At 37.5% G+C, this 27,712-nt stretch overlaps 1 protein-coding gene across 3 annotated transcripts in view; it reads right to left on the reverse strand.

Moving 5' to 3' along the window:
• Nucleotides 1-695: 695 nt before the first annotated feature.
• Nucleotides 696-27,712, reverse strand: part of LOC110109013 (protein MOR1) — a 93,950-nt gene continuing 66,933 nt past the window's right edge. For all 3 annotated transcript variants that reach the window (XM_020839905.2, XM_020839904.2, XM_020839903.2), the window contains exons 42-54: nucleotides 16,398-16,463; nucleotides 16,174-16,312; nucleotides 3,813-3,935; nucleotides 3,664-3,741; nucleotides 3,406-3,564; nucleotides 3,164-3,322; nucleotides 2,979-3,076; nucleotides 2,712-2,868; nucleotides 2,373-2,489; nucleotides 2,139-2,234; nucleotides 1,973-2,044; nucleotides 1,628-1,880; nucleotides 696-1,175 (exon numbers count right to left, since the gene is read on the reverse strand). In XM_020839905.2, coding sequence (XP_020695564.1) covers nucleotides 913-1,175; nucleotides 1,628-1,880; nucleotides 1,973-2,044; nucleotides 2,139-2,234; nucleotides 2,373-2,489; nucleotides 2,712-2,868; nucleotides 2,979-3,076; nucleotides 3,164-3,322; nucleotides 3,406-3,564; nucleotides 3,664-3,741; nucleotides 3,813-3,935; nucleotides 16,174-16,312; nucleotides 16,398-16,463 — 1,780 coding nt within the window. In that variant the 3' untranslated portion in view covers nucleotides 696-912. The remainder of the gene's footprint in view (nucleotides 1,176-1,627; nucleotides 1,881-1,972; nucleotides 2,045-2,138; nucleotides 2,235-2,372; nucleotides 2,490-2,711; nucleotides 2,869-2,978; nucleotides 3,077-3,163; nucleotides 3,323-3,405; nucleotides 3,565-3,663; nucleotides 3,742-3,812; nucleotides 3,936-16,173; nucleotides 16,313-16,397; nucleotides 16,464-27,712) is intronic.

Raw genomic sequence — 27,712 nt, forward strand, 5'->3', positions numbered from 1 at the left:
GTAGTGACATTTGCCTACAATACATCTTTGATTCCTTTCGTTAGGATTTTCCCATCACTTACTTTGCTCGCATATAACTGCAACACAATAACTCGATAATTATAATATTCAAACAAACTATAATAATTTTTTACAAAACTTTAAAAAAGCAATCTCTGTAAAACAATTTTACAACCTACAATTACCGATGTCCCAAAAACATCATAAGGTTTCATTTGGGACGGTTTTTTTATTGCTTTAAAAAACGGAGTTTTAGTATATATTTTTTTTTTATTTTTTACTAAAACTCCGTTTTAAAAAGCAATAAAAAAACCGTCCCAAATGAAGCCTAAGACTGTAGATTCCTCTCGAAAAAACTTCATAGCTGAGATGATCAACTCAAAATATTTTATAAGAATCATCTTATCCAAAATGCCATGCAACTGACTTTGCCTCTGTTTCAATAAAATGTAGGTTTTGTTTGCGACAATTTTTTTTATTATTTTATTTCTCAAATCAGAACTAAAATTTCTATTTGGCCAGTGATTTAAAAAAATATATATTAAAAAATTATTTTCTACAGCAATTTTGAAAAAAAAATTATTTTCTCTATCTCAGCTCAATAATAATCTTTATAAAAAATTACAACCATCTCAAACATACCTTCAATCAGCTATAAATCTTTGTGGAGAACAACGGTAAGTGCTCATTTCCCAGAGAAAAAAATACAGAGAACCTATATACTCAAGAATAAGAACATGTTCATGACAAGAAAATACTGTAAGTGATCATGAATATGTAGCACTAAACCCTAAAAAACCGCAAAATATTAGTGAATCAAAGATTCCATCAAGCCTCAAGTTTGTTTGCTATACAAGAATATAAGCCCCATAAAAATTTTCAAGAAAAAAAATAAAAATAAAAATCAATGCATTAAAGAGGTTCCAATGCACCATTCTTTAGTCTTTCCATCCGAGCCTGAAGTCCAGATAATGCTTTCTCATCCATGGGAAGCACAGTGGTCTGTGCCAGAGGTTCTGGTTCTCCATCTGCTTCTTCAGCTCCATTCTGCAAGTTGCCATTCACTGCTATCAATGGACGGACACCAATTTCCGCATTACTGGCGGCAGCGGCTGCTTGAATGCTCTTCATTCTTTCTCTAATGGCATCCAATGTACCTGTCGTTATTGCCGGAGCTGTATCCATTACAATGTCAAAATAATATCAGACTCACAAACTTCCATAGAACTCACTCAAATGTAATGGTTTAAATTTTAATCAAAAGTCAATAAAATCATCATTTTTCAAAACATAAGCCAGTGAAGCAATCAAATAAGTCCTTAATGACATTCTATGTGCATGGATGAGTGGAATTGAGCTTGTGGAATGTTTAAGGCCTAGTTTGATTGGGCGTTTTTTGTGCTTAATCCTTTTTAAAATGGTAAAGTTATTTCTTCTTTACTGTTTGGTTCCTCAAACCACGTTCCCAATAAGTTGTTTTGAGAAAACTTTTTATATGTGCTTTCTCAGTTAGAAAACTCCTTTTTCTGAACTAATATTTCTTAAAACTGCTTTTACAAAATTACCGAATAACCAAAAAAAGCCTAAGTGTTCGCTCAATAACATAAGGATGGTTGAGAGAAGCCACCTGATGAAAATCTATCAATTCGATCCTCTCCAAAATTGCTATTGCTTTTGAACGTGGTTCCTGCAGCAGCAACATCATCCTCACTATATGACACTGGCAAGCCGGAGTTGTTATCAGGTTTTACACCGATTGATTTGGTGTGAACAGGAGAAACGGCACCAAATTTTGGAGAAGAAGCATTCATGGATAATGGAGGTGGAGTTGAGATTGGGAGGCTTGATGGCATTCTGCCAGCTGCTGCATTCTTTTCCATCTTCAGGATGCAAAGGTTGATTAAAAATTAAGGAAGACCATCCTACAGTTCAAGTTATAATAATTATAATTAGAGAGATTCATATAGATGACCTGGGCCAATCCATCTCTGATGTATGTTCGAAAAGCCTCACTTGCATTCTGGAGCTGAGCAAATATATCAACCTACAAAACAGTAATGAAAAAAAAGGTGGCTGATGATTTGATTTCAGTTACTTGCTCCATTACATGCAAATCACCCCTTCTTTCCACCTCTTACCTTAGGGTACAACTGAGTTATTCGATATAGTTCATAAAGGCCAATGGTGCATGTTTGTTTGTCCCCGATCTTCTTAAATACAGCAGCCAGCTCTTGCTGTTATGAAGTTGTTCAAATAAACAAATTTAGAGCAACAGATAGTCCTAAAATGATTATGCTACAGCTCTTGTCCAGATTTATCTAAAACACAGCTGCAAATGGCCACAAGTAACTATTTAAACGCAGAAATGGAACCTTCAATTGAGCATCAGTAGAATGTGTTGTGGCTGTAGTGTTGTTTGAAACAGCGTCACCCCAATGAGTTTGCCCTATGGGGCCTGTTGGTGTCAGCATTCTAGCAGCTGCAAGAGTCTGAAATGAAAGAATAAACATTTACCAAATTAGTTTTTAATTAGAATGCATTGCTTAAATTTTGCCATTTTTGAAATCGTGAACTTCAGAAAGTTTTTGTTTCTGTCAGAAACAACTAAGTAGCACTACATCTAATAGAACAGACTCCACAATGTATCGTAGAAACATACAAATTCAGGAAAAAAGTGAAATTCAGAAAGGAGCTTTTTTCAACGTAATTACCTGTAGATTCAGGTCAATATAAGCAAGAATAATAGGCTGAGGCTCTGAGTCTATGGGTACCATCGAAAGGTGACCCTTGATAGCTGTTCCACGGAGTTTTACAAGTTCATGCAGAACAGTTTTAACCATTCGTAGTGGTTTATCATCAGCTCCAGCCCTAAGAAGCTCCAGGTAAGTATTGTGAAAAGTTGAGCCAGAAAGAAGAAGAACAAAAATCTCAAAGAAGATAAAAGAGAGGGATATAGATTAACTCCAAGCAATAATTACCTCTTTCGTATCTCCTCCATCCCAAGCTCTTGCAAATACACGTGAATAATATGAAGAACTCGGTCAAGATCAACATCAAATATCGTGCTCTGGAGTACCTGGAGTCACTGATTGCATCAATAACTCTATCCAAGGATACAAGAATTAGAATTACTTGTTGGGGTTAGACAATACTTGTTCATCACCTTAGTTAATTTGATAAGACACTTAACAACTAGATCGGAAAACTTTTGATTTCTATTGGCAAGGGTTTCAGTTGATGCAGGAGACGGCCACCTGGAAGGATCTAAAGGTCTCAACAACCTTATCAACACGACAAACGATGATGTACGCTCAGCATTGTCCTGGGTCAAGTACAAATAATAGTCATGACATAAACATGTGGACAAAACAATCAAGTAGCATAGAAAGTAAGCAAAAGACCAACCAAAATCTTTAGCATTAGGACATTGAGTGCTTTAAGCAACTGACTGCCTTCATCCATCAAAGGAACTCTTTCATCTAGAAGCCAAAGAAGTAGCTCAGTGATTAGGTTGTCTAGGGTGCTTTCCTTTGCAGCATGAGCAAGCCGTTTGATCTGGAAAGTCTGTAAATAAAAGAATATTCAAATAGGCTACCTAAGAAATAATGGCCAATATTTATTGCATTCTTTCAATAAGAACATTTTATGGAAACAAGGAGGCACCTGCATCAGCGTATTTAAAACATATTTACATGATCTTGAAGAAGCTCCAGAAAAGCTGAAGTTAAAAGTCCTGGGGACCTGCAATAAACTTTGTTAGAAAAGTGTTGAAGGAATTAAGAAACACTTATTAGGCGAGAGCTATCAAATACCATGGTGGCTAAGCAGGAAACTAATCTATCAATCTCCTTAACAAGATCTTCATTTAAATTACTATCAGGATCATTTGCAGCTTGAGTCAATTCATGGCACACAACTTTCATGCCTTCAACTGACTGCACCAAAGAAAAACCGATGTCAGACCATATGATCAACTTATCACCATCAGTAGCTATTGCATCCTTAGAAAACCATTTAAGGTTGGATTCGCAAACCAATTTTTGACGGTCATTCTTCAACAGAAAGTATAGCATCAACAAATAATTTAACAGAATGCTCAACTTGAAATCCAAAGAAACCAATTCATGGTAAGAAAATAAAAAATAGCAATAAGCAACAACAATGGAAGGGAATAATGAAGCACGTATATACTGACACAGGATATGGAATATATATGATGAGGACATCGTCAGCATTTTCGACACGTGTACCATGAGGAGACGCCGGAGATCGACGGCTACGATCATGAGTTTATATAGTAGTATAGTATATAGTAGTATAATATATAGTATAGTATAGTAGTATATAGTATAGTAGCATATAGTATTGTATAGAATATAGTATAGTATAGTATATAGTAGTATAGTAGTATATAGTATAGTAGTATATAGTAGTGTAGTAGTATAGTTGATGTAAATCCAGGATTTGAGTTTTAGAAATTTAACAAAAGGATTATTCAAGTATGATAATTGCAAACTTAATCTTGTTCCCAATTCTTGCTTTTAGAAATTCTTAGTTGTTAACTATGATTAGGCAAGCACTTACAACTAAATTAGCAAGACCAAGAAAATAACGACTTTAATAAATGTAAAGCAAATGAGGAGAACAACTAGAATCCCAAAGTTAACAAAGCGATCGTCTCACCTTGAGGCCGCTCTCATTTACCTACTCCTAGGCTTGTTGGGAGAAGAAGAACCACACGATGGATGAGATCACTCCTAGAGCGAGGGCGCCGTAGATCCGTAGGGAGGAAGAGGTCGGCGCGGGTCGGGGAGGTGGTGGAAGATGACGGCCTTCAATGATCCAAGTGTACTCTGAAAAATGATCGTCGACGGTCTCTATTAGAGTGGGTACGATCCGGGCTAAATACTCCTCGACGGTGTCGTCGAAGTCGAATCCGACGTCAAAGAAAGTGGATCGGAGGATGTCTACTCGTCCGTGGTCGTCGTATTCAAACCCGTAGTTCCACTCGGGTTCGTCCATGCATCCTTGGAGTGGAGCCGGATGGTCGCCGCAAGGAAAATCTCCCAAGGAGGGCAGGTGGGGCGGCGGCTGAGGCAAGGGAGAGGGGAGCCGGCGGTAGAACTTGGGGAGGGACGGGTGTGGTGGAGTGGCTTAGGAGGTCAATTCAGATTAGTGCAGGAAATCTGAAATTATTTCAGTTATTGGGTGAATAAGAGGGAATAAACTTGAGAATTCAAATTAATTCCAAAAGGGGAAGGGTGGGGCGGTGACAGGATTAATTAAAGGGGTTAATTAAGTGGGCCCCAGCAGATTTAAGGAGCAGATTTAAGTTAAAATCTGCAGGAAATTCAGCCCCCAATAAAAGGAAACTTCCTTTTATGAGCACCCGTATAAAGCCACGGTTTGAATTTCAATTTGGCTATGAAATTCCTTAATGATAAGGGCTGAAATCAAGGGTTTATTTTTGGTAAGTGATCACGCCTCAGTGGAATTTTCAATTTACAAATATATGCTAGAGTTAAGTGCTGTATTGGCTGATTGAAAGAATAATTGCTCAAGCATTGAAAACTTGATATCCACGGCCTGGACCAAACAGCATGTAACGGTCAGCAGGCTGCATGGAAATTTTCGGTTTTCTGGAGAAAAAGAGATGGGATTTCACGGGTGGCTGTGTGCTGGGGTTGAGGAGCGGTGGAGGGAGGGAAGAAGGCTGCACGAGAGGGGTTGGACCCGTGGCCAAGAACCTAGAAAGGCTGACCGGCGGGAGATTTCAGCCACAGTAGCCGGCGGATCTGAGCAAAACCCTGCTGGGCGGCGGCAACTTCAAGGCTAGTGGTCCGACTTCACTCCAATTGAGGTGTGGATGGCGTGCTCGTGGATGAGATGTAGATCGAGGAAAACTAATACCCGGAGAACTCACAAAGAGATCTCATGAAAGGAACTCACTAAGAGATCCTTGAAAATAAGAACTCACAAAGAGATCAAAAGTAGAAATTTTCATTCATCATCATCAATAATCCAAATACAATGATACAAGCCTTATATATAGGCTGACTGAAAAATAAAAGCATAAAGTCTAAAATGTCCTTTGGGCTCCAATAGGTGATACATCCCTCATAGGGGTACAAACGGAAAACAAGAAATAAACTAATAGAAGAAAACTAAATCATCACAGATAAAGACTCTGAATCAGGGCCGTCGATCGTCGTCCCCGGCGATGGTACACATGTCGAAATCTGATGCCCTCATCAATAGTAGTAGTATATAGTATAGTAGTTAAATATTCTCATGAAATCTGCCAACAATCACAAAAGCTTTGGTGCACCACATGCATGGTCAAAGTCGATCAATATTCAATAATAGCACGAAATCAAAAATATGGTCGTAGCTTAGCCAGTCAACAAAGTCATTAATTTTGTTTTCACAAAGAAAAATGATCAGATGCCACAATGGCATGTCCAAGATAGTGTGCCAGTCGAGCTCATAGGTAAAGTTCTGAGCATGAAGAACATTTCAAGCTCGAATACTAAATCAGCTGGTCACAAAAGTGGCACTACTTGCTAGTAACAGACTCAGTAACACATTAAAACACGGAAACAAGTATACAAATATCTTTAAGCATCACTAGACTAGTCTCCTCCTAATGAACATTGCCATTCAAAATTGTATTTATAAACCAATGACCTTCTATGACTTCAAATACAGCGTAAAGAGCTTCACTTCCATTCATAGCATTAAAACCACTCAGGCTTGATTTTCACTAGACATGAACCTCCTAGGGTTAAGATGGAAAGCTCAGAAATGGAACAAACGTTGAAGAACGCAAATGTCTTGCTCACACATGGCCTTCAACGCAAATGTCTTGCTCACACATGGCCGCCATCAAGCTAATAACAAAAGTTCGCTTTTATGAATTCGTTAGAGTCTAAACCATTGAATATGTTCCAAGTCTCCATGCCTTAAAATTCTTAAATTACTTCTCTTTAAATCTTTCATCAATCACAAAAGCCATGGTGCACCTCTTGCACGATCAACGCCACGCAATAATAAGCATGAAATCAAAATATACCTAAGCCATAGTTTAGCTTATCAACAAAGCAAAAAGAAATTGTTCTCACAAAGAATAAATGAAGGGATGCCAGAATGGCATGTCCAAGATATTGGAGGGAGAGAAAAAACATACATCTATTTGAAGAACAATAATTACGATAAAGTGGTTAAAAGTGTTGTAACAAGAATGAAAGAACATATTTCTAGTTGTCATAAAAGTGTTGCACCATTTATTAAAGTGTATGAGGAGATTAAAGCTTACATAATAAAATGACCATGTCAAAACATTAGACACAATGAAAATTTGATGATAGAGTTGATAGCAAATTCAAAAGAGATTAAGGGGGACCCATAGATCAATATATGATGAATGTGGAGGATGAAAAGAAAATGATACAAGGACAGCCAATCGATTATCTCCACAATATGTAAGAGAAGTTCGCAAGCATGTCTATATGGATATTGGAAGATTCTTCCATTAAAATACAATTCCATTTAATGTGGTAACTTCCCCATCCTATGTTTACATGATTCATTCTATTGGTTCCTATAATCAAGGCCTTAAATCTCATTCCATGTATGAGCTCAGAATTTATATATCGAAGGGGAAAGTGAATAACATCGAGAAAGTTATTGAGGAGATCAAGAGAACTTGGACATAGACTGAAGTTACAATTATGTCTAATGGTTGGTCTAATATTAAAGATAGGAGCTCGATCAACATTCTAATAGGCAATCCCAATAGTACTATTTTTCTTAACTTAGTTGTTGAAGTATCAAATCAGGTGAAGGAATTAAAGTACATTTTCAAACCTACTGATGAAGTAATGAAGATTGGAGAGCACTTAGTGATGAGGACATCGAAGATCAACGGCTACGATCGTGTCTATTTATTTTCATGTATTTTATTTGTTATTTGTACTTTTCCATTTCTACCCTCACTTGAGGGTTCTTTAAGCAAATCACTTTCGCATGGATTGTTTCACATCACTTAGTGGTCCAAATTGTTATTGACAACATTAGTGCTTACACGACAATGAGAAATAAGTTGATAAAGAAGAGAGCACATTTACGGGAGTTCATGTATTACACATTGCATTGATTTAATCCTTGAAAATTTTGGAGACTGACTCAATAGAACAATGCCTTGCCTAAAGCTAAAAAGATTAACATGTTCATTTATAATTATAGTTGAGTTTTGGTTTTAATGTGGAAGTTTTCTAAGAATGAATTTTTCATACTTGCAGCTACTAGATTTCTTACAGCAAACTCAACTCTACAAAGCAAATTAGAAGCAAGGTAAACTTTTTAGGCTACTAGATTTCCTATAGCATATTCAACTCTATAAAGCATACTAGAAGCAAGATAATCTTTATAGACTATATTCACCTCCACACAGTGGGTTAAATGAAATTTGGCTAACAAACCTAAAAATAAAGATGCTAGGAAGATTGTTTGTAGGGATAGATTTTGGTTAAGTATTACTAATGCTATTACAACTATCGTTCATGGTTGAAGATTGGTTGAAGCAGAGACAAGGCAATGATGGGCTTCATTTATAATGCAATGTATGAGGCAAAGTTGTTGATAGCACAAAATAGAAGAGATGAGTCCAGCAAAAATGAAATTTGAGAAATCATGTATAAGAAATTGGAGCTTCAACTGCATCAGTAGTTGCATGCCAATGGCTACTGTTTGGATCCTCAATATCAATAGCCTAAGAACAAGTCAACCAATCCAAATATCAAATTTGGTCAGTACAATTTTACAAATGGATTAATTTGCTGACTAAACCAAAAAGCCAAAGGCTTCCAATTGCACCATTTAGAAATATGACTTCTTTAGATTACAACAAACAAAAATAAAATAGCAAATATTCCCCAAAACACTGTAAAATTTAATGTTTAAGTTCCACAAAATTTATATACCATGTTAATTGTGTTTTTTTAACATTGTCAGGTCCCAAGACCTACATGAGAAAAGTGAAGGGTTGCGTTAGGCAGTCTATAATCAGCGTAAAACTTGTCGAATAATAATGACATGAATCTTTTAATACATTGTGTTAATTCCCTAGAAGTGACACGCTATCTGGCCTAAATACAGCGAGAAGTGCGCAAAGGTCGCTGCATCGACCCTGGGTGCTGTGTTAAATAGGCAAGTGCTCCTATATCATGGACGAATGTAGGCAAAGAAGCTAATCCATGAAACTAGAATTCGAATAAAATCTTGGAATGTAGGTTCTCTTATAGGTAAATTAATAGAATTAATTGATATTATGATTCATAGGAACATAAAAATTGTATGCATTTAGGAAACTAAATGGGTTGAAGAGAAAGCTAAGAAGATTGATAGTTTAGAATTTAAAATTTGATATTCTGGTAAAAGTTGTACTAGAAAGGGTGTACGTGTGATTATAGATCAGAGTTTAAAAGATAATGTTATAAAAATTGATAGAATTGAAGACATAATTATAGCTTTCAAAATAATTATTGATGGTAAGATTATTAGTATTATAAATGTTTATGCTCCTTAAGTAGATTTGAATATTTGTTTAAAATTAAAAATTTGAAATTACTTAGAATAATTAATTCAAAAGGCACCTCTTAAAGAAAGAGTTTTATAGGAGGAGATTTAAATGCACATGTTGGTAGAGAGGTAGAAAATTTTAAAAGTATTCATGATGATTATGAGTTTGGAGCGACTAATGAAGGTGGTATAACTATATTAAATTTTTTTTATAGCTTATGATTTTGTAATTGCTAATACCTTATTTAAGAAAAAAGATGAGCACATCATCACTTATAAGAATGAATATAATAAAACTTAGATTGATTATTTTCTTATAAGAAAAATAGATTGTTTATATCGCAAAGATTGTAAGGTTATTCAGAGTGAAAATTTATGTACCCAACATCACTTATTAATTTTGAACTTTAAGATGAAGGAGCGGAATATGAAAAATATAGTAAAACATTGTTCTAAGATTAGAGGGGGGCATTTAAAGAACACTAATAAAAATATTTTTGAGAGTAAGATTCAAGATGGTGGTGAGACTTGCAATGATTTATGGTGCCGAATGTTGGCCACTAAAAGAGAAGCATAATACTAAGTTAAGTGTTGCATAGATGAGAATGCTTAGGTGGATGAGTGTCTTGACCCTTAGAGATAGGATACAAAATGAGCATATACTTGAAAAGGTTGGAGTAGCTCCAGTGGAAGATAAGTGATGCGGACATCCGATCATTAAGATTTTCAAAGGAGGAGACGACGATTGACGACTGAGATCATTCCGCCTTATCTTAATTTGTTATTTGTAATTTTTAGTTTCATTATGAATTTTTCGTTTTTACCCTTACTTAAGAGGGTCGTCCTATGTAATAAGCCCTAGGAGCATATGTATATTGTTTTAGTTTCTTAGGACTATATATATAGGCATTTACTTGTGTAATAAAAGGTTGAATGATTAATAAAATTTTGTGTTTGCACTTGTGTTCTTTGGGATGAATCTTGGGTGAGATTCCTATGGGAGGAATTCGTAGCTTCCACCAGCTGCAGGATGTGTCCGAGCTCGTGGCCTAAATTCCTTCGATGAAGGGCAACATAGTACCCGTCACCTGCAGGATGTGTCCGGGCTCGTGATTGTATCGTTCTTTTTATAAATCTTTTTCTCCTCCTCCCTTGACCGCGGGACAAAATCCCCCACATTCCATTGGTCGATTCTCTCATAAACCCTTCAACTTCCACAAAACCGGCCTCCCCTTCTCCCTCCACACGGCCTTAGCTACACCTCCAACACCAACCCCCCTGGCGGCCAACCTCCCTAGCCGCCAGTCTCACCAAATTGCCGACCACCTTCTTTCCCCTTGGCTCCACAAATCTCCCTTCACATTCAAAGCTCTTTCCAATTTTAGCCTTCTAACTTAGTAACAAATTGAAATTTAAAATTCAAATTAATTTGAATTTGAATTTTGTTTCTAAAATTAAGATTCTTATTTTAGGAAAGTGTTTGAATTAGGTCAAGTTAATTATTTAATTGGATGCGGTTTAAATATTACTCCCTAATTTAAGGTTCCAATCAAAGTCCTTTTTTAATTCTCTTTCCATAACCCCTCCTTCCCCTTTTAATGCCGCTAGGGGTGTCAATATTGGACCCGACCCGAACCCGACCCGAAAATTTCGGGTTTGGGTTGACCCGAACCCGAAACGGGTCAGGTTCAGGTTCAATAATTCGACCAGTTTCAAAAATCGGGTCGGGTTCGAGTTGACCAGTCAACCCAAAATTGACCCGTTTTTGACCCGTAAACCCGAGATTGACCCGTTCTTGACACGAAAAGCAGAATTTGACCCTTTTTTTAACCCGAATCGGGTCATTCGGGTCGGGTCGGGTTGACCCAGACCCGAACCCGAAGCGGGTCGGGTTCGAGTCCGGAAAACCAACCCGTTTATAGAAACGGGTCGGGTTCGGGTTAACCCAAATAGTACCGGGTCAGTTTCAGGTTCGACCTGAACCCGACCCGTGACCCGAAATTGACACCCCTAAATGCCGCTAGCCTCCTTCCCCCCTTTGCCTCCAAAATTTGAATTCACCTTTGGTTACTTTCCTTTTATCAAACGATCTAAGATAGGAAAATATTTGATTTCAAATTCTAAGTAATTTTGAATTTGAAATACTTTCCTAATTTAAGATAGCCTATTTTAGGAAATTTAGTTAAATTAAATCTAAATAGGTTTCTAATTGGATATGATTTGATTTAATTATTAATAATATTTTGATCTCAATTAAAGCAAGAAATTCAAATCTCAAATGTCCCCTTTTTTTCCCTTCTTGTTCTACATCAGTTTGGTATCAGAGCATGGTTACTCGGGGTGTAGACTCGACGGAGTTAGGCTCTTTTTCACCTCTGGAGAATGATGCAGACATTCGATCATGAAGATTTTCAAAGGAGGAGACGACAATCGACGACCGAGATCATTCCACCTTATCTTAATTTGTTATTTGTAATTTTTATTTTTATTATGAATTTTTTGTTTCTACCCTTAAGAGGGTCGTCCTATGTAAGCCCTAGGAACATGTGTCTTGTTTTAGTTTCTTAGGCCTATATTTAGAGGCCCTTGCTTGTGTAATAAAAGTTGTTTGCACTTGTGTTCTTTGGGAAGAACCTTGGGTGAGATTTCTATGGGAGGAATTCGTAGCTTCTACCAGCCGCAGGATGTGTCCGGACTCGTGGTCTGAAGTCCCTTGGTGAATGGAAACGTAGTACCCGTCAGCGGCAGGATGTGTCCAGGCTCGCGGTTGTATCTTTCTTTTCCTAAATCTTTTTCTCCTCCTCCCTTGATCGCCGGCCAAAATCCTCCATATTCCACCGGCCGATTCTGCCATAAACCCTTCCACTTCCACAAAACTGGCCTCCCCTTCTCCCTCCCCATGGCCTTAGCTCCACCTCCAACACCCCCCTGCCAATCTCCCTAGCCGCCAGTCTCACCAAATTGCCGACCACCTTCTTTCCCCTTGGCTCTACAAATCTCCCTTCACATTCAAAGCCCTTTCCTATTTTAGCCCTTCTAACTTAGTAACAAATTGAAATTTAAAATTCAAATTAATTTGAATTTGAATTTTGTTTCTAAAATTATGATTCTTATTTTAGAAAAGTATTTGAATTAGATCAAATTAATTATTTAATTGGATGTGATTTAAATATTACTCCCTAATTTAAGATTCCAATCAAAGTCCTTTTTTAATTCTCTTTCCATAACCTCTCCTCCCCCTTTTAATGTTGCCAGCCTCTTCCCCCCTTGTACCTCTTTGCCTCCAAAATCTGAATTCCCCTTTGTTACTTTCCTTTTATCAAACGATCTAAGTTAGGAAAATATTTGATTTCAAATTCTAAGTAATTTTGAATTTAAATACTTTCCTAATTTAAGATGCCTATTTTAAGAAAGTTACTTAAATTAAATCTAATTACGTTTCTAATTGAATTTGATTTGATTTAATTATTCCTAAAATTTTGATCTCAATTAAAGCAAGAAATTCAAATCTCAAATGTCCCATTTTTTTCCCTTCTCGTTCTACATCAATAAGATTAGAGAGAATCGCCTTAGATGATTTGGTCACATTAAACAGAGGCCTTAGGAAAGTTGAGATATTAGATTCGACATATGCTAAGAAAGGTAGAGGTAGACTTAAAAAGACTTGGTTAGAAAATATTAGAAATAATATTTCTTTATTATATTTAAATGAGAATTTGACTTTTAACCGGACACAATGGCGAAAAAGGACGCATGTAGCCGACCCCACATAGTGGGACAAAGGCTTGATGTTGCTGTTGATGTAATAAGATTCAAGATCTTAAGATTTTATCTGTGCATGAGGAAGCGAATGTTATGTGAGAAAAAGTAACTAGTAAAATTAAGAATATTGCAAATGATGTGCTTGGAGTTTCAAAAGGAAAAGTTCCAAAAATAAAAATAGTTGGTGGTGGAATCAAAATGTGTAAGAAAAGATAAAAAATAAGAAGTTTTGTTATAATAATTGGTTTATGTAAAAACTCCGAAAATTGAGAAAGTCTTTATTAGATTTAAATGAGAATTGAACTCTTAACAGGACACAATAGAGAGATTCATGTAGCTGACCCCATGTAGTGGGATAAAGGCTTGATGTTGTTGTTGTTGTTAAATGTGTTTTTTAAGTATTAATGAATGGTGGATTCAATTTGGAGATAACACTCCTAAATTATAAGGTTTTGCAAATAAAGTATCAAATAGCATATGATCATCATAAGTGTGTAAGCAAAATTGAAGTACGTATACCAAGTTCGCCAAGTAGAGAAATTTGACTACTTTAAAGATGAACTTATTGATTTATATTATATACAACAAGAGATCAACAAATAAACAATTAAAAAAATAGGTTTGGAGGATGATAAAGATCTATTAGTTTATAATCAAATGATGAATGGTTTGTGAGGAATGGAAATTAAATCACACCATTAAATTTGCAAAAATAAGATCTCAATGTTGACTTCTTTGATGGAGAAAGGAGCAAGATTAACACTAGTCAACTACTATGTGTGTGTGATGAAATTTTTATTAAGTTGAATGTGTTGGATTCCTTTATGTGAGGTGTGAGAATCAACATTGTAGTAAATTTTCTATTCGAACAAAATTTTTATTCAAGATTTAAAATTCTAACAATAATTATAATACTGTTTAGAATGAAATAATTATGCTTGAAGCTTTTGCATCAAAAGAAATTAATCTTTACTAAAATTGGGAGCTGATAACCTATGAATTATTTATTTTTTGTGTGTTTCATTATACATATCATACTAGGATGCATTGGTGGCCACAAATGGTGCAGATAGAGATTATCTTGCTTATTTCCTTAACTCCTCAGTCTTCCATGCCCTAAACTACAGCATTTATTGACAATCCCTTGCATCAACAACTTTGAATAAAGAGTTCTTGTATCCCAGTCAACGAAAATGACAGCGAGCTATTGCATCCACCAACATTCCTCACTTCTCCATACTACTCAAGTTCTAGTCACTCCCTCCTCCCGTCTTCCATTCAACCAAATAGAAAGTCGAGTAACAAATAACCTCAGCTCAGGATTGTTAGATTGCATATGAGTTGACCTTCAACAAAGCATTCACGAAAATTGCCCAAGTCTTCCAGCTGGTATGAGCATGGATGATAAATATTCAAGCCAAGCTTGAAAAGCCTAGAAATTGCACAAGCTAAACTTATTTACAACTCTGGCATCTTTGTTAGATAAAATAATAGACAACCAACTTTGCTTTGGGACTTAGGCTTCGTTTGGGACTACTGCAGCTGTCGGCAAAGCATGTTGTGAAGTTGATGTACAAAAAGTTGAGTTCTGAAGTTACTGTATAGAAAGCAGTATATTTTGTTTGGGAAGTATAACTGTCGAGCTGCTGTGCTACAGCTGTATGGAAACAAATTACGTTTATAACCTTACATATATTGTAGTGAAATAAAATTGCTTAAATATCAAATATTTTGGTAAATTTATATGATCTACTCCTACTCCGACGCACTTCACGCCTTCGCCGCCGCCTCCCTCGGCACCTCCGCATCCTTCGCCGCTCCCCTGCCATCCTACACCTTCACCCCGACCCCTTGATTCGTCTCCACACCACTCGCACCCCTTTCTTCCTCAGTCTTTCTCCCTCTTCCCCTTCATCCCCTTTCCGTGCCGCCGATGCTGCTTCCGGCTCCGTCATCATCGGCGTCCTTGACACCGGCGTTTGGCCCGAATCCCCTTCCTTTGACGACGTCTCGCTTTCTCCCATCACCTCCAGATGGCGCGGCCACTGCGAAGCCGGCGTCGATTTCTCCCCTTCTCTCTGTAATCGTTAACTCATCAGCGCCCGCGCTTTCTCTCGCGGTTTGCTCGCTGGCTCTGGCGCTCCGAGTAAGCCACTTTTTCCGAAATTATTCTTTCCATCACCGATCGAGCGGTCTTGTGCGAAGAGATGGGTAAGCCTCTTTTTTCGAAATTATTCTTTCCATCAACGATCGAGCGGTCTTGTGCGGAGAGATGGATGAAGTGCCGAACTTTGCGAGGAAGAAGAAGATACGGTGTATTTCGCAAGGCATTTACGTCTTTCTCTTACCCTCAAACAACGGAAAGCAGCGAAAGCAGGAGTCTACTTCAGGACGGGAAAAGTAGCTGCGGGACGCAAAAAGTTTAAGAACGGAGCACGACCTCGTCTCCCCAAACCTTAACTCGGCTGCGTTTCCTGCCGTACGGCAGCGAAAACAGCGTCCCAAATGCACCCTTAGTTAACATGATTTCCTCACTTAAATTTAATGTCAAATTAAATGAAGTGTCGCATATAAAGATTTCCAAATTCCAAGCAAGTACATTCCCAAAACGTCCAGTAGATTGGCATCAATGTTTTGTCACTTTTCAACTGAATTCAGTGGAAAAAAGAGAAGGTTCACATTCCAGAACACTCCATCACCAAAGGCATTAACATTGCAAAAAACAAGTTTCATGCACAAGCAGGATTGAAGACAAAGTACATTTTAAAGATAGCAAGAATAGAATATTTAACCTGCTCACACACGCACAAACATGCATATGCCCAAATATACCTGTTCAGGAGAGCCCAACAAAATGAGATCTAAAGCTTCACGCCAGTCAGGTTGAATAACTGAAGCCAATTGCCGAGGTATCATGTGCCTTTCCATATGCGAGTCAGCATAAGCAATATTCTCCCTACTAGCAAACAGACTACCACCACAAAGGATAGAATATTCAATTAATTTACACAATGTTATCATAGCTAGGCCATCAAGTACTGAAAACCATTAGGTACCTTGTCACCAGAGGAGCTGCAGCGGAATAAAAAGGAATCTCCCCACTCTGTTCAGCAACATCTAATCTGAATACATAATGGGTAGAACATGAGAACTATCAAACTGTTAAAAAGAATCAAAAGGTAATTGCCATGTTGTAAATATACAATGCTTGAACTAAATCCCTCTTCCTGTTGCATGAGAGCTGCTAAACACGCTCTCAAGTTTGTCCATTTGGCCCAAGAAGATGAATATCAATAAATATACCATTCTTAACAAAAACCATCTTGACTTCATTAGAAGCTTTGGAGAATTAAGAAGAGATGATCATCAATATATTTTATTATGACACCTTTAGAAAATTTATGCCTTTTGCACTAGAGAGAAAATAAGTTAACCAAGACAATACACTGCCTTCACATGAGTTTAAACACTCAATTTGAGTTCTAGGAACGCAATTTAACCGCAGTAGTACCAATGAACCAACCTGAACAATGAATATGCAGCCTATTTGGATTGGTCAAATGGCAAGATGGGTTTAGTACAATACTTAAAGAGAAAAGATATTACAATTGGGGAATAGCAGATCGATTCATTTGGTCGTAAGAACCTGCATCATTTGCAATGCAACTGATTCAACTTGACAGAATTCCTCAATTCAAGGTGTGGTATAAAACAAGTTGGATGACTGCAACTAAAACAAACTGCTAGCATAACTGGGGAAATGTGAGGCATGCATACTTTTAGCTAGTTCCAACCCACACCTGGATTCACTGATGGATATTATCATGCAGGTATTAGTTCTATCTTAAAAACTTAGCAAGCTAATAATATTATACTCAATGAATGGAAAAAAAGAGTGTTGAACGTTTCATAAACACTACAACGTACTCAAGTAGTTAAACTTTCTATATAATAAGAATGAACCAATAAAAAAAAAGCCAGCCCCTCAAATCTAATTAAATTTTCTAATAAAAAAAACAAAAAAAAAGAAAAAAACAAGACATAACGTGAAAGTCAAAGATGAACAGCGTAAATATCACGCTGCATGTGGAAAAAGTTCATCCTTATATAATTAAGTAATTCAATTTTTTATGCTCATGAGTCTAAGCCTAATTGTTTCAGGTCAATGTTAGACCGGTCCAGCCGGTCCCTTATGGACCGGCTCAACATAACATAGGCGGAATTGTTCTACCTCCTGTACAAGCCGTAAGATCCAGAAAAGCTATTTAGGAAGGATTTTTTAGGGAGTTAGGAGGGAAATTTGAATGTAGGGACTGTTCAGATATTTCCTTTTTGATTGTATGCATTAAATAATTTGTTTTCCTAGGGTTAGGGCATCTTGAATTTGGCTGAAATATGAGATCTCTTATGTTTAGGTTTTTGGGCTTTAGCGGTGTCTAGAGAATTGTGAGAGATAGATCCTCATCTCGAATAGAGGATAAATTATATCTTGTTATTTTCTTCTGTTAGTTTGTGTTCTTGCAATAAATTTCCTGTTTTTCTTTAATTTTTCGTGGGATTTATGGATCGTTCTTACTGATTCCATCAAGATAGTTAGGTTTTACTTGGGAATTCCAAGTATTTCCTAACAAATTGGTAACATAGCATACTTTGGAACTGTTTGTGAAGTGTTTTCTGGAAAATTAGCAGTTGTTTTTGACAGTTGGAAGGGATTTGTTGCTATTTTTTATCAATATACAGATTTGTTGAACCTACAAAAATTCCGGGTATTGATGGCGGCCAAGACGGTAGATGCATTAAAGGAATGCCTTGAAGGGGAGATGGGCCAAATAAAAGCGACGGTGGAAGATCGAATTTCATCTGTAGAAGACAATGTGTCATCCGTGGAAGACAGTTTCTGATTTTCATGCGATGGTGAAGAAGCTATTGGAAAATCAAATTTAAACGGCGATATCGGAGATCGAGGGACCGGTGGGAAGAACTATTGGAAAATTTTCATGCGATGGTGAAGAAGCTATTGGAAAATCAAATTATGAATTTTGTAGGAGGGAAAACGATGTGGAGATAATAGAGGAGAAAGGAATTTGGTATGAAGAGAGGTGTGGATATGGGGGGCATGAACCAAGGAGTGCTGGTTGGGAGAGAAAAGAGGGAACTTATGGTAGGAGGGGTGCTGATTTTGGAGAAAGAAGGGGATAAAGTGAAGTTCGAAGATGAGCGTGTAAAGGAAGATCGGAAGACTTGGGGAGGACCAAACACTTGGGAAAAGGGAATTCGGGGAAAGGGGGAAGATCAGATGGTGCGGAAGCTGAAGATGCCCATTTTTGAAAGGGAGAATGCAGATGAGTGGATCTACAAGGTTGAGAGATATTTCTCCATCAATGGGTTGACGGATGATGATATTAATGGCCGCTGGCTTATGTTTGGAAGGAAAAGAGTTGTCTTGGTACCTGTGGAGAGATATGAGGAGGCCCATACAAAGTTGAAGGGAGTTTAAGGAATGTTTATTGAAACGTTTTCGAACCGATAGTGGAGGGGACTTCTATGAGCAGTTCTTTGCACTAGTGCAGAAAGGTTCAGTGGCAGATTATCAGGAGAAATTTGAGTACTTGGCAAGCCGATTGGATCGACTATCAGACACTGTTATGGAGAGGAATTTTATGAAGGGGCTCAAATCAGATATTCGAGCTGTAGTAAGGTTCATGAGGTCTCGTGACTTGGGGGAGGCTATGGAGATGGCACAACTAGTGGAAGATCAGAAGTACTAGGAGAGGGGAGTCAGAGGAAACAGTTCAGGCGGCTTTTACAAGATGACAACCATCCTTTTAGCACCCAAGGGGCATGCATCAAGCAACATTAATGAGACTCCCAGGGAGAATCCAGCAGGAGGAGGAAGTGGGGGAACTTAAAAAGACTGACAGAGAGGGAGATGCAAAAGAAGAGGGTGAAGGGACTATGCTTCATATGTGATGAGAAATATACTACAGGGCACAAGTGTAGGGATCGAACTCTTTAGATTCTCACTGTCTCTGATGACGAGAAAACTGAGGAGGGAGGTGAGAGTACGGGAGAGAGAGATGGAGGACAAGCTGCATCTAGACGTGATGGAGGTCTCCCTGAATTCAATTGTGGGATTCACTCCAAATCTTACCATGAAGGTGAAGGGGAAAATAACAGACGGGGAGGTGGTGGTGTTGATTGACAGAGGGGATATCCATAATTTTATCTCTAACCAGTTCATGGACAAATTGGGGGTGACATTGGTGGAAACAGGATGTTATGGAGTGATGATGGTTACAGGAAGGTGGAGACGGGTCAGGGGATATGTAGGGGAGTAGTGTTGACAATATAGGGGGTTCAGGTGAGGGAGGATTTTCTCCCATTGGAGTTAAGGATCATTGATGTCATTCTGGGGATGAAGTGATTGCAGACCTTGGGGGACACTAAGGTCAACTGGGGAGCATTGACGATGGAGCTGATAGTGGAAGGGAGAAGGGTAGCGATTAGGGGAGATGTAGGGCTCACGAAAGCCATGATATCACTTAAAACAAAGGTGAGGAGCATACAGGAGATGGGGGAAGGTAACCTGATGGAACTACATAGGCTGGAGGTGATCAGATTCTAGGAGGGCGGGGACATTCATCTTCAGTACAACCATTGATTCAGCAGTTCAATGAGGTTTTTCAGCTGCCTCAAAAGTTGCCTCCTCCACATGAACATGAGCATACTATCATCTTGAAGAAAGTAGTTTCACCTTTCATTGTTCATGATGTAGAACGAAAATCGCTTTGCTAGGGAAGATGGCCAAACTCCAAGTGACTCACAAAATTTGAAAAGCCCCTTCAAGAAATCTGAAATTTTATGGTGTTGTAGTGGAAACAGTCCAGCGAAAACTGCTGGACAGGAGTTTTATTTTTCCAAACAGCAGTTATTAGGCTTAGGATGACAGGAGACGTGAGAGCAAGGGTTGAAATTCCTTGATGACAGTCTTAGAAAACAGCATATTCCATGTGGGAAGAGTTTGGGAAGGGTTTAGAGTAGAAAACCAATGTAAAGGTGTTAAAAAAAAATTCGGCCAGCAGGGGAATACAGGACAGAATTTGGTTTTCAAAATTAAAAGGCTGAATTTTGGTAAGAATTGAGAGGTGATTGCATAAGTAGGGAATTTCGACTAGTTGAAAATCTCAGATTTTGGAAGTATTTCCAAAGAGCTCTGAGTTAATGGGGGAGTTAATTAGGAGCATTAATTGGCTCTTAATTAGGCAAAGGAAGGAGGAAGAGGGGACGGCATATGAGAGAGGGAGGGAGAGGTTTTGATTTCAAATAAGTGGGCCCCAATTACTTAAGTGAATTAATCCTTAAATCTGAAATTAAATTTCAGATTTAAAGCTGCGATTAATTCCTTAATTAAAGGGAGGAAATTTAGGAGGCATTTAACTCCTAATGCAAATTTGAAATTTGAATTTGAAATTCAAATGGCATGCAATTAAATCCCTTAATGAAGCATTAAAGGAGGTGACTTAAAGCTCTTTGATTCGAATTTAGGAGTTATGAAAGTGAAGCAATAAATCAAATTTTGAATTTAATTTCAAAATTGATTTCAATTAAGCACTTTCCAAAAATAGATGAACCAAATTAGGAAAGAATTTGAAATTTGAATTTGATTAAGTTCAAATTCAAATTAATCCCTAAATTAACCCAACCAAATTAGGAAATCCGAAAAGGGGTGGAGAGGAAGGTTCGGCCGGCGGCTAATGGGGTGGAGCCGGCGGCATGGGTTCGGGTCTAGGGGTGAATCCGGTGGCCAAACGAAGATGGGGAGGAGGAAGACGATGGAAAAACAATTAAGGAAGAGATAAAACAAAAACAAAGATTGAAACAAACGATAAAGAGAAAATAAAAACCGCGAGCCTCAGAACTCTCGAAGACTGATGGGATGATCGATTGCCTTCTCACAAGGGAACTTAATCACAGAAGCTGGGCCCGACCCATCCTGCCTGCTGGTGAAACTCGATTCCTTCATTAGGAAATCTCACCTCTCATTCTTCCCAAGAACAAAGTGTGGAATACAAATTTTTTCATATCAAATTCAACCATCTATTAACAATTGCTAAAAGGGCCAATGATATATAGGAACCACACATGAAGAAAATAAAAAATTACAAAAATTGCCCCTTGGGCTAACAACATCAAATAAATTACCTAGGGGTAAAACAGGAAATAACATAAAATAGAAACTAAAATGCAAGAAAATAATTCATAAATGACAACTTAAATCAGAGCCGTCGATTTACGACCCTCCCTGTGATAGATGCGCCAGATTTTCGTGCGATGTCGCATCATTCTCCTCAGGTGGGAAAATGTCGACTCCGTCGAGTTAGCATCACAATTGCTCCGTATCAAACTCTGGACTATTATTTGCAAAGATTTTCAAACAACCCCGGTTGCCCAAAAGGTCAATCTTTGATTGCTGACCTTACTTAGCTCATCTGCAGGAACTTGTTCACTCTCATAGATGCTTCTTAGCAATAGGAGCAATTTGAATTCTATGGATTCATTCCCAGATCTTTATCCACCGCCTCCGTTATAGAGTTTTAACTAGGTCAGGAGAAACTTTGCTTCTGTAGGAGTTGCAATTGAATCGACCAAATCATCTTCTTCTTCAGAATTCCCCTTCATTGACACCTTAGATTTCTCTTTGATTTGCACATGTGAAGTGGAAATCGGAGGCTTCATTGGTCTCCATCCATTTTGTCCACTCTACCATCTACTCTCTCTTTGTCTCTTAGTGAACCGTTCTTTTTTATCCTTTTGATGACGAGCGGTTTTTGCATAACAACGGTCGGGTTCGTCCTACCAATCGCTCTAGGGATTGAATCGTTCGATTGTTTGACGGTGGTAAGTACGGCATAAGTCCGCTTTGATCTCTTGAGTTGTTGACTAACGCCAGTTGACTACTTTCCACCACAATTTAAAGTCTTCCCAACGTCGATCCGAATCCATGCTCTGATACCAAACTGATGTAGAACGGGAAAGGAGGATTGGAATCCTATGGGTTCTTGAAAGAGCAAATACAGAAGTCTAAACAGCAGCTTTTGGGTTTCTCAGAAGTTTTGGACAATAAACTCTTCCTTGTTGGAAATCCCTGACAGCAATCCAATAATGTCCAAAAAGCTGGACAGTAATGGGTCGGAAATTTCGGGACTAGCGCTGGTTTATGATTGCAGAAAAACGCTGGACAGCAGTTTAACAGCCTCCAATACGGGAGCAACCCTGTTCAGGGAAAAAATCAAGGTCTCTAGCTCCGGTGATAATTTAGTTGTTTGAGAGGAAGCAGACAGCCACCACGAACTCTCTGGATGCAGCTGGACAAGCAAAAATCTGTAATTTGGAGACAGCGGGATAGCAATGGAGATTGCCAGATTGCTAGATAGCAGCTTTAGTACTTGAAAATTCTGGCTAGCCACCTTACAAATTGCTTGGAAAAAGCTTGGACAGCAATTTGCTTGTGGGTAAAACATGCAACTGGGGAGGCAAGTTAAATATGGAGGAGGAAACGCGGGATGATAGGGTGGGTTAAAGGAATTTTTATTTTCCAATCAAAAAGACTTGATTTGGGAAATAAAAATTGGAATAAAGCTCAGGAATTTTGGCTATGACCAAAGTGGGGGAAGGCCTGACGTGAAGCTGGGAGGAAAATTGGGAGGAAATAATCTATTTCCTAAATTCAAGCTCTATTGATTTCTGTGGACATAAATTAGAGTTAGTTTATTAGGAAAAATTTCAGCCAAATAGGGACATAAGGATTTTGAAATTCTTTCCTAAAGGCTGGGTTTTAGATTTAGGCAATAACTTAATTGAGTAATTGGGAAGGGCTAGGGAAAGAGGGGCCGGCTGCATTATCAGGTGGATGGGGTTTTGAAGTGCCATGTGGTCCAAACTTGCTTAAAATGGTTTAAAACTTTAGGAAATTATTTAAGTAACTCTAATTTGAATTTGAATTCAAATGTTGTTAACTTAAGAAAACTTTCTAAAATAGATTTGCTAGATTTAGGAAGATTTCAAAAGTTTTTGAATTTGAAATGAGGGATTTGTGGAGGAAGTTTTGAGTTAATGAGCTAGGGGAAGTTTCCTTAATAAGAGAGTATTAAATTAAAAACCAATTTGAATTCAAATTTCAAATTGAATCTATTAATTAAGGAGACTCAATAAGGATAAAATTAGAAAAGTATCAAAAGCCCTCCATGAGAGCTTTGATTTCAAAATCAAAGCTCGAAGAGGGGCGCCGGCGGGTGGAGCGGTGGGGAACGGCGGCCGGCGGCCAAGAGGGTGGGATCGGTGAAGGTGGCCGCGGCTATTGGGGGAAAATTTTGTGGAGCTTGGTATGAGGTTTTGGCCGAGGGGTTGAAGAAAGGGGAGGAGGAAGAAAAATGAAAAACAACGACGGGGAGAGGAAGAAAGAAGAAATCAAAACAAAGATAAAACCAAAGGTAAGAAAAATCAAACCGCGAGCCTTGAACTCTTCCGAAAGGCTGACGGGATGATGCGTTGCCTTCTCCAGGGACTTCAACTCACGAGCCGGACCCATCCTGCGGCTGGTGACAAACTTTGATTCCTTCCACAGGAAATCTCCACTCTCGTCCTCTCTCAAGAAGAACACAAGTGGTGGAAAGTAATTTTTTTTCGGTATGAATCATCATCATATTACAATAGCTAAAGGCCAATATATATAGCACAAAACATGAGAAAATTAAAAAAAATTACAAAAAATTGCCCCTTGGGCTACAACACTCAAATAAAATAACATAGGGGTTAAAACAGAAATAACAATTAAAAAAGAAACTAAATGCAGAAATAATTCATAAATGACAAACTAAATCAGAGCCGTCGATTTACGACGCCTCCTGTGATAAGAATGCGCCAGATTTTTTCGTGCCGGAATGTCCGCATCAGTTCATCTGCAAAGCGTCATCTTCCAATCCAAAGGATGAGAATCGAAGATTGATTAGGAAGATGCTGGAAGAGGGATCATTCAACCCAGTAATCAAACTCTCCATTTTTCAATCCAGTGTTATTGTACAACAGTTTCCTGATTCCACTTAAGGATAAGGTAGCACTTTGGAGGAGAGTATTGTTAGGCCGGTCTAGAGAATTGGGAGAGATAGATCCTCCCTCTTGAAATGAGGATACATTGTATTTGCTATTTTTCTTCCATTAATTTGTGTTCTTGCAAATAAAATTTCCTATTTTTCTCTGATTTTTCCTGTGGGATTTTTGTTGATCAATTCTGCTGATTTCATTAAGATAGTTAGATTTTACTAGTGAATTCCAAGTTTTCCTAACAATCAACTCATGAAACTCTCCATCCATATCCTCTATGATATAACTTTTAAATGTAAAGATACAAACATAAATGATGATCCATAATATAAGTTAACTCAATGATTCTAATTAATCAATATTGGCAAAGAATAGATTAAATAAATTAATGTTTAAAAAATGAGAAAAATCCAATTTACATTCTGAATTAATATTTAAGGTTTCACAGTCTCAATCCCAACATTTGTGTCAAACTTTATGGACCATATTTTTCTCCATTCATTCCAACTATGATTATAATTTGCAATAATAAGACATACCATCAATGATGATAAAAAAATCTAAGAACCGTGGTGACAAAATTCTAATCGACTATACAATAATGAATAGAAAGTGATGCTATATGGATTCTTACCCATAAAAAATGCAAACTCAATTTTTTAGTAAAACTTTATTTAGCTCAAAACTTTTGATCTTTGTGTTTTGAGCATGTTTTTAAATATCTTTATATTTCGACTCATATCTAGAGAAGCCCTAAACCTCAAGCTACTTGTGTCATCAAAACAAGGATGAATTAATGGTAAGTAAAATGCTCTTCCAGAAATATTTTTCTATACAACCCTAAAATTTCAAAATAAATGCCTTTGGATATTACAATCATTTCTCATTAGTTTGACTAGATGTAACTAATCTAATCACAAAATTTTGTTAATTGTTTGCCTCTTTATTTTGACCATTCACAGAATTAGACCATATGGAAATTAATGAAAATTCATGTTCAATAAATTTTCCAATAGTGTAGATTAAATGAAGCAATTTTCACCCTCCATTAAAGGATGTTCCAATGATTGAAAAAATGTTCTATACTAACTTGCAAAAAGAAAATAAATATCCCTTCCATAGAAAAGGATCAGTACTAAATATCATGTGTTAAGAGTAAATTTATTTTAAATCCCTTGAGTTTTCAATAAGTTTGCGTAGGTCCTATATTAAGAACTTCTAAGTGTTTGAGAAAGGACAATTGTTCTCACATAAATAAGGATGTCCATCCCAAACTGCAAACCTTATAAAAGAGATTTTACAATAGTAATGAACTAAGTGATTGGTGGGCCAAATCATAAACAAAGATTTCCTTAACCATACATTCAGCCGACACCATTACTCCAACAAGTAACCAAAGGACTAAGCTTTGGCAAAAAGGGAGGCTGACTTCCATAGGAATTGAAGCTAAGGTTTAAATTCAATTTGAATGGGGTAGCCATTTATAGTGACTTAGAATCCATTGACGTATGCCATAAATAAACATGTTCTTATTGCAACCTTTGGCTATTGAATTTTCTTAATTTATAATAATATGAGGCCCATTTTTTAGGTTTTAATAGACCTAGCTTTTGACCATTTTCCTAGAGGATCATTTTAATTCACAAGGCTCAAAATTGTGTTTTTTTCTATAAGAGATTGCAGCGAAGTGGCATTCATGATGGAATGCTTTGAGTAATGTCTGTCTTATGTCCAATTGATGTCGGAGCTGATTAAAGCTATTTGATGCCTCGTTAAACAGAGAAAACCACAATAAATTTCAAAAGTAAATATTTATTTGTATATCCTTAAATGGGTGTGCTCAATTTCAATACACTCATAAACTATATATATCTATTAGAAAACATATAGGGAGCAATAAAAGAAAAATATAAAAATTTTCAATATGTTCTATCAATTTATTTTTATCATAAAGGAAAATAATAAAAATTATAAATTGTTCTCTTTCTTTATTTTACGTATTCTGCCTACTATATTCATGTGGTAAGGTTTTGAGAAGCAAGAATCTTTAATTCTTAACTTCAATTAGGGGTTGATTATTAGGTGTAGCCACCAATCCGACAGTGAGGCTAACACTCTTGTGCCTTTCATTTGATGTGATGCAAGCGATGAGTTACATAAGATTAAAAAGAATTTTAAAACACTAGCTCAACCAATTATATAATCATGTTTCAATTAAATTTGTTACAAGAATTCGTAGTGCTTAGCTTGTTTAGGCAAAGGAATTACAAAGGAGATAACGCACAACTATTTAAAGCAAATACAAAGGAAAAACATAAAGTTAAAAGCTAGTGAATGGAATCCAACGATTAATACGGAGTTGTTCACATTGAGGCCTCTTTTCTCTCTTTCCTACAAATTAGGTTGAGCAGCGGAAAGATCGTCCAAGCTATAGTAGAGGTTGCCACCGAGGAAGAGGAGGCCAAGGAAACGTCGTTGTGGGGAGCGCGGAGGTGGAGTGGCACGGGATGAATGACCTTTAATGAATCCACAGTTAAGAACGGAAAAGTGGTTCGTCGTGGACATCCACTAGGTTTGGTAGAATCCGATCCAAATATTCTTCGACGGTGTCGTCGAAATCAAAAAGCATACGTCGAAGAATGGTGACTTGAGGATGTCCAACTTTTGCCTTGGTTGTCGTAACAAACCGAAGTTCCACTCGGTTTCTTTCCCATGCATTCTTGCCAGTTGAGAACGAGTGGTTCGCCGCAAGAAGGATTCCAATGGGAGGGAGAGAGGGGCGGCGTGCTTTTTGGAGAGGGGAGAGGATTTGAGCCGTGGGTTTAAAAGGAGATGTGGGATCTCGGTTGGGAGGGCGAAGAAGAGAGAAGTGGTGGTGTTTTGGTGTAAGGGAAGAAAAAACTGAATTCTCAAATTCAGTTTTGATTAGGAGGAAAATAACGGATTTGAATTTCAAAATTCCCAGGTTTTGAAAATCAAAAATTCAGTTTAGTGAGGAGAAGAGGAATAAAAGAATATGCAGGAGATGAAATTAGGTGGCAATTTAAGGAAGATTAAGGGACATAGGGTGGCCGGCCATATAGTTAAGGAGATAGGCTTTGAATTTAGAAAGTGGGGCCCACTTTGAAAATAAATAATTCTCTCAATCAAAATCTGAAAAGGGCAAATTTTTAGATAGAAGCACCTCAAATAAAGGCAATTAACAAAAAAAACGGCATTTTTAATTTAAAATTTTAAAAGGTAAGCCCATACGTCATTTTACCATGGCCGC

The sequence above is a fragment of the Dendrobium catenatum genome, unplaced genomic scaffold (assembly GCF_001605985.2).
Source record: "Dendrobium catenatum unplaced genomic scaffold, ASM160598v2 original_scaffold_96786, whole genome shotgun sequence".
Classification (NCBI taxonomy): domain Eukaryota; kingdom Viridiplantae; phylum Streptophyta; class Magnoliopsida; order Asparagales; family Orchidaceae; genus Dendrobium; species Dendrobium catenatum.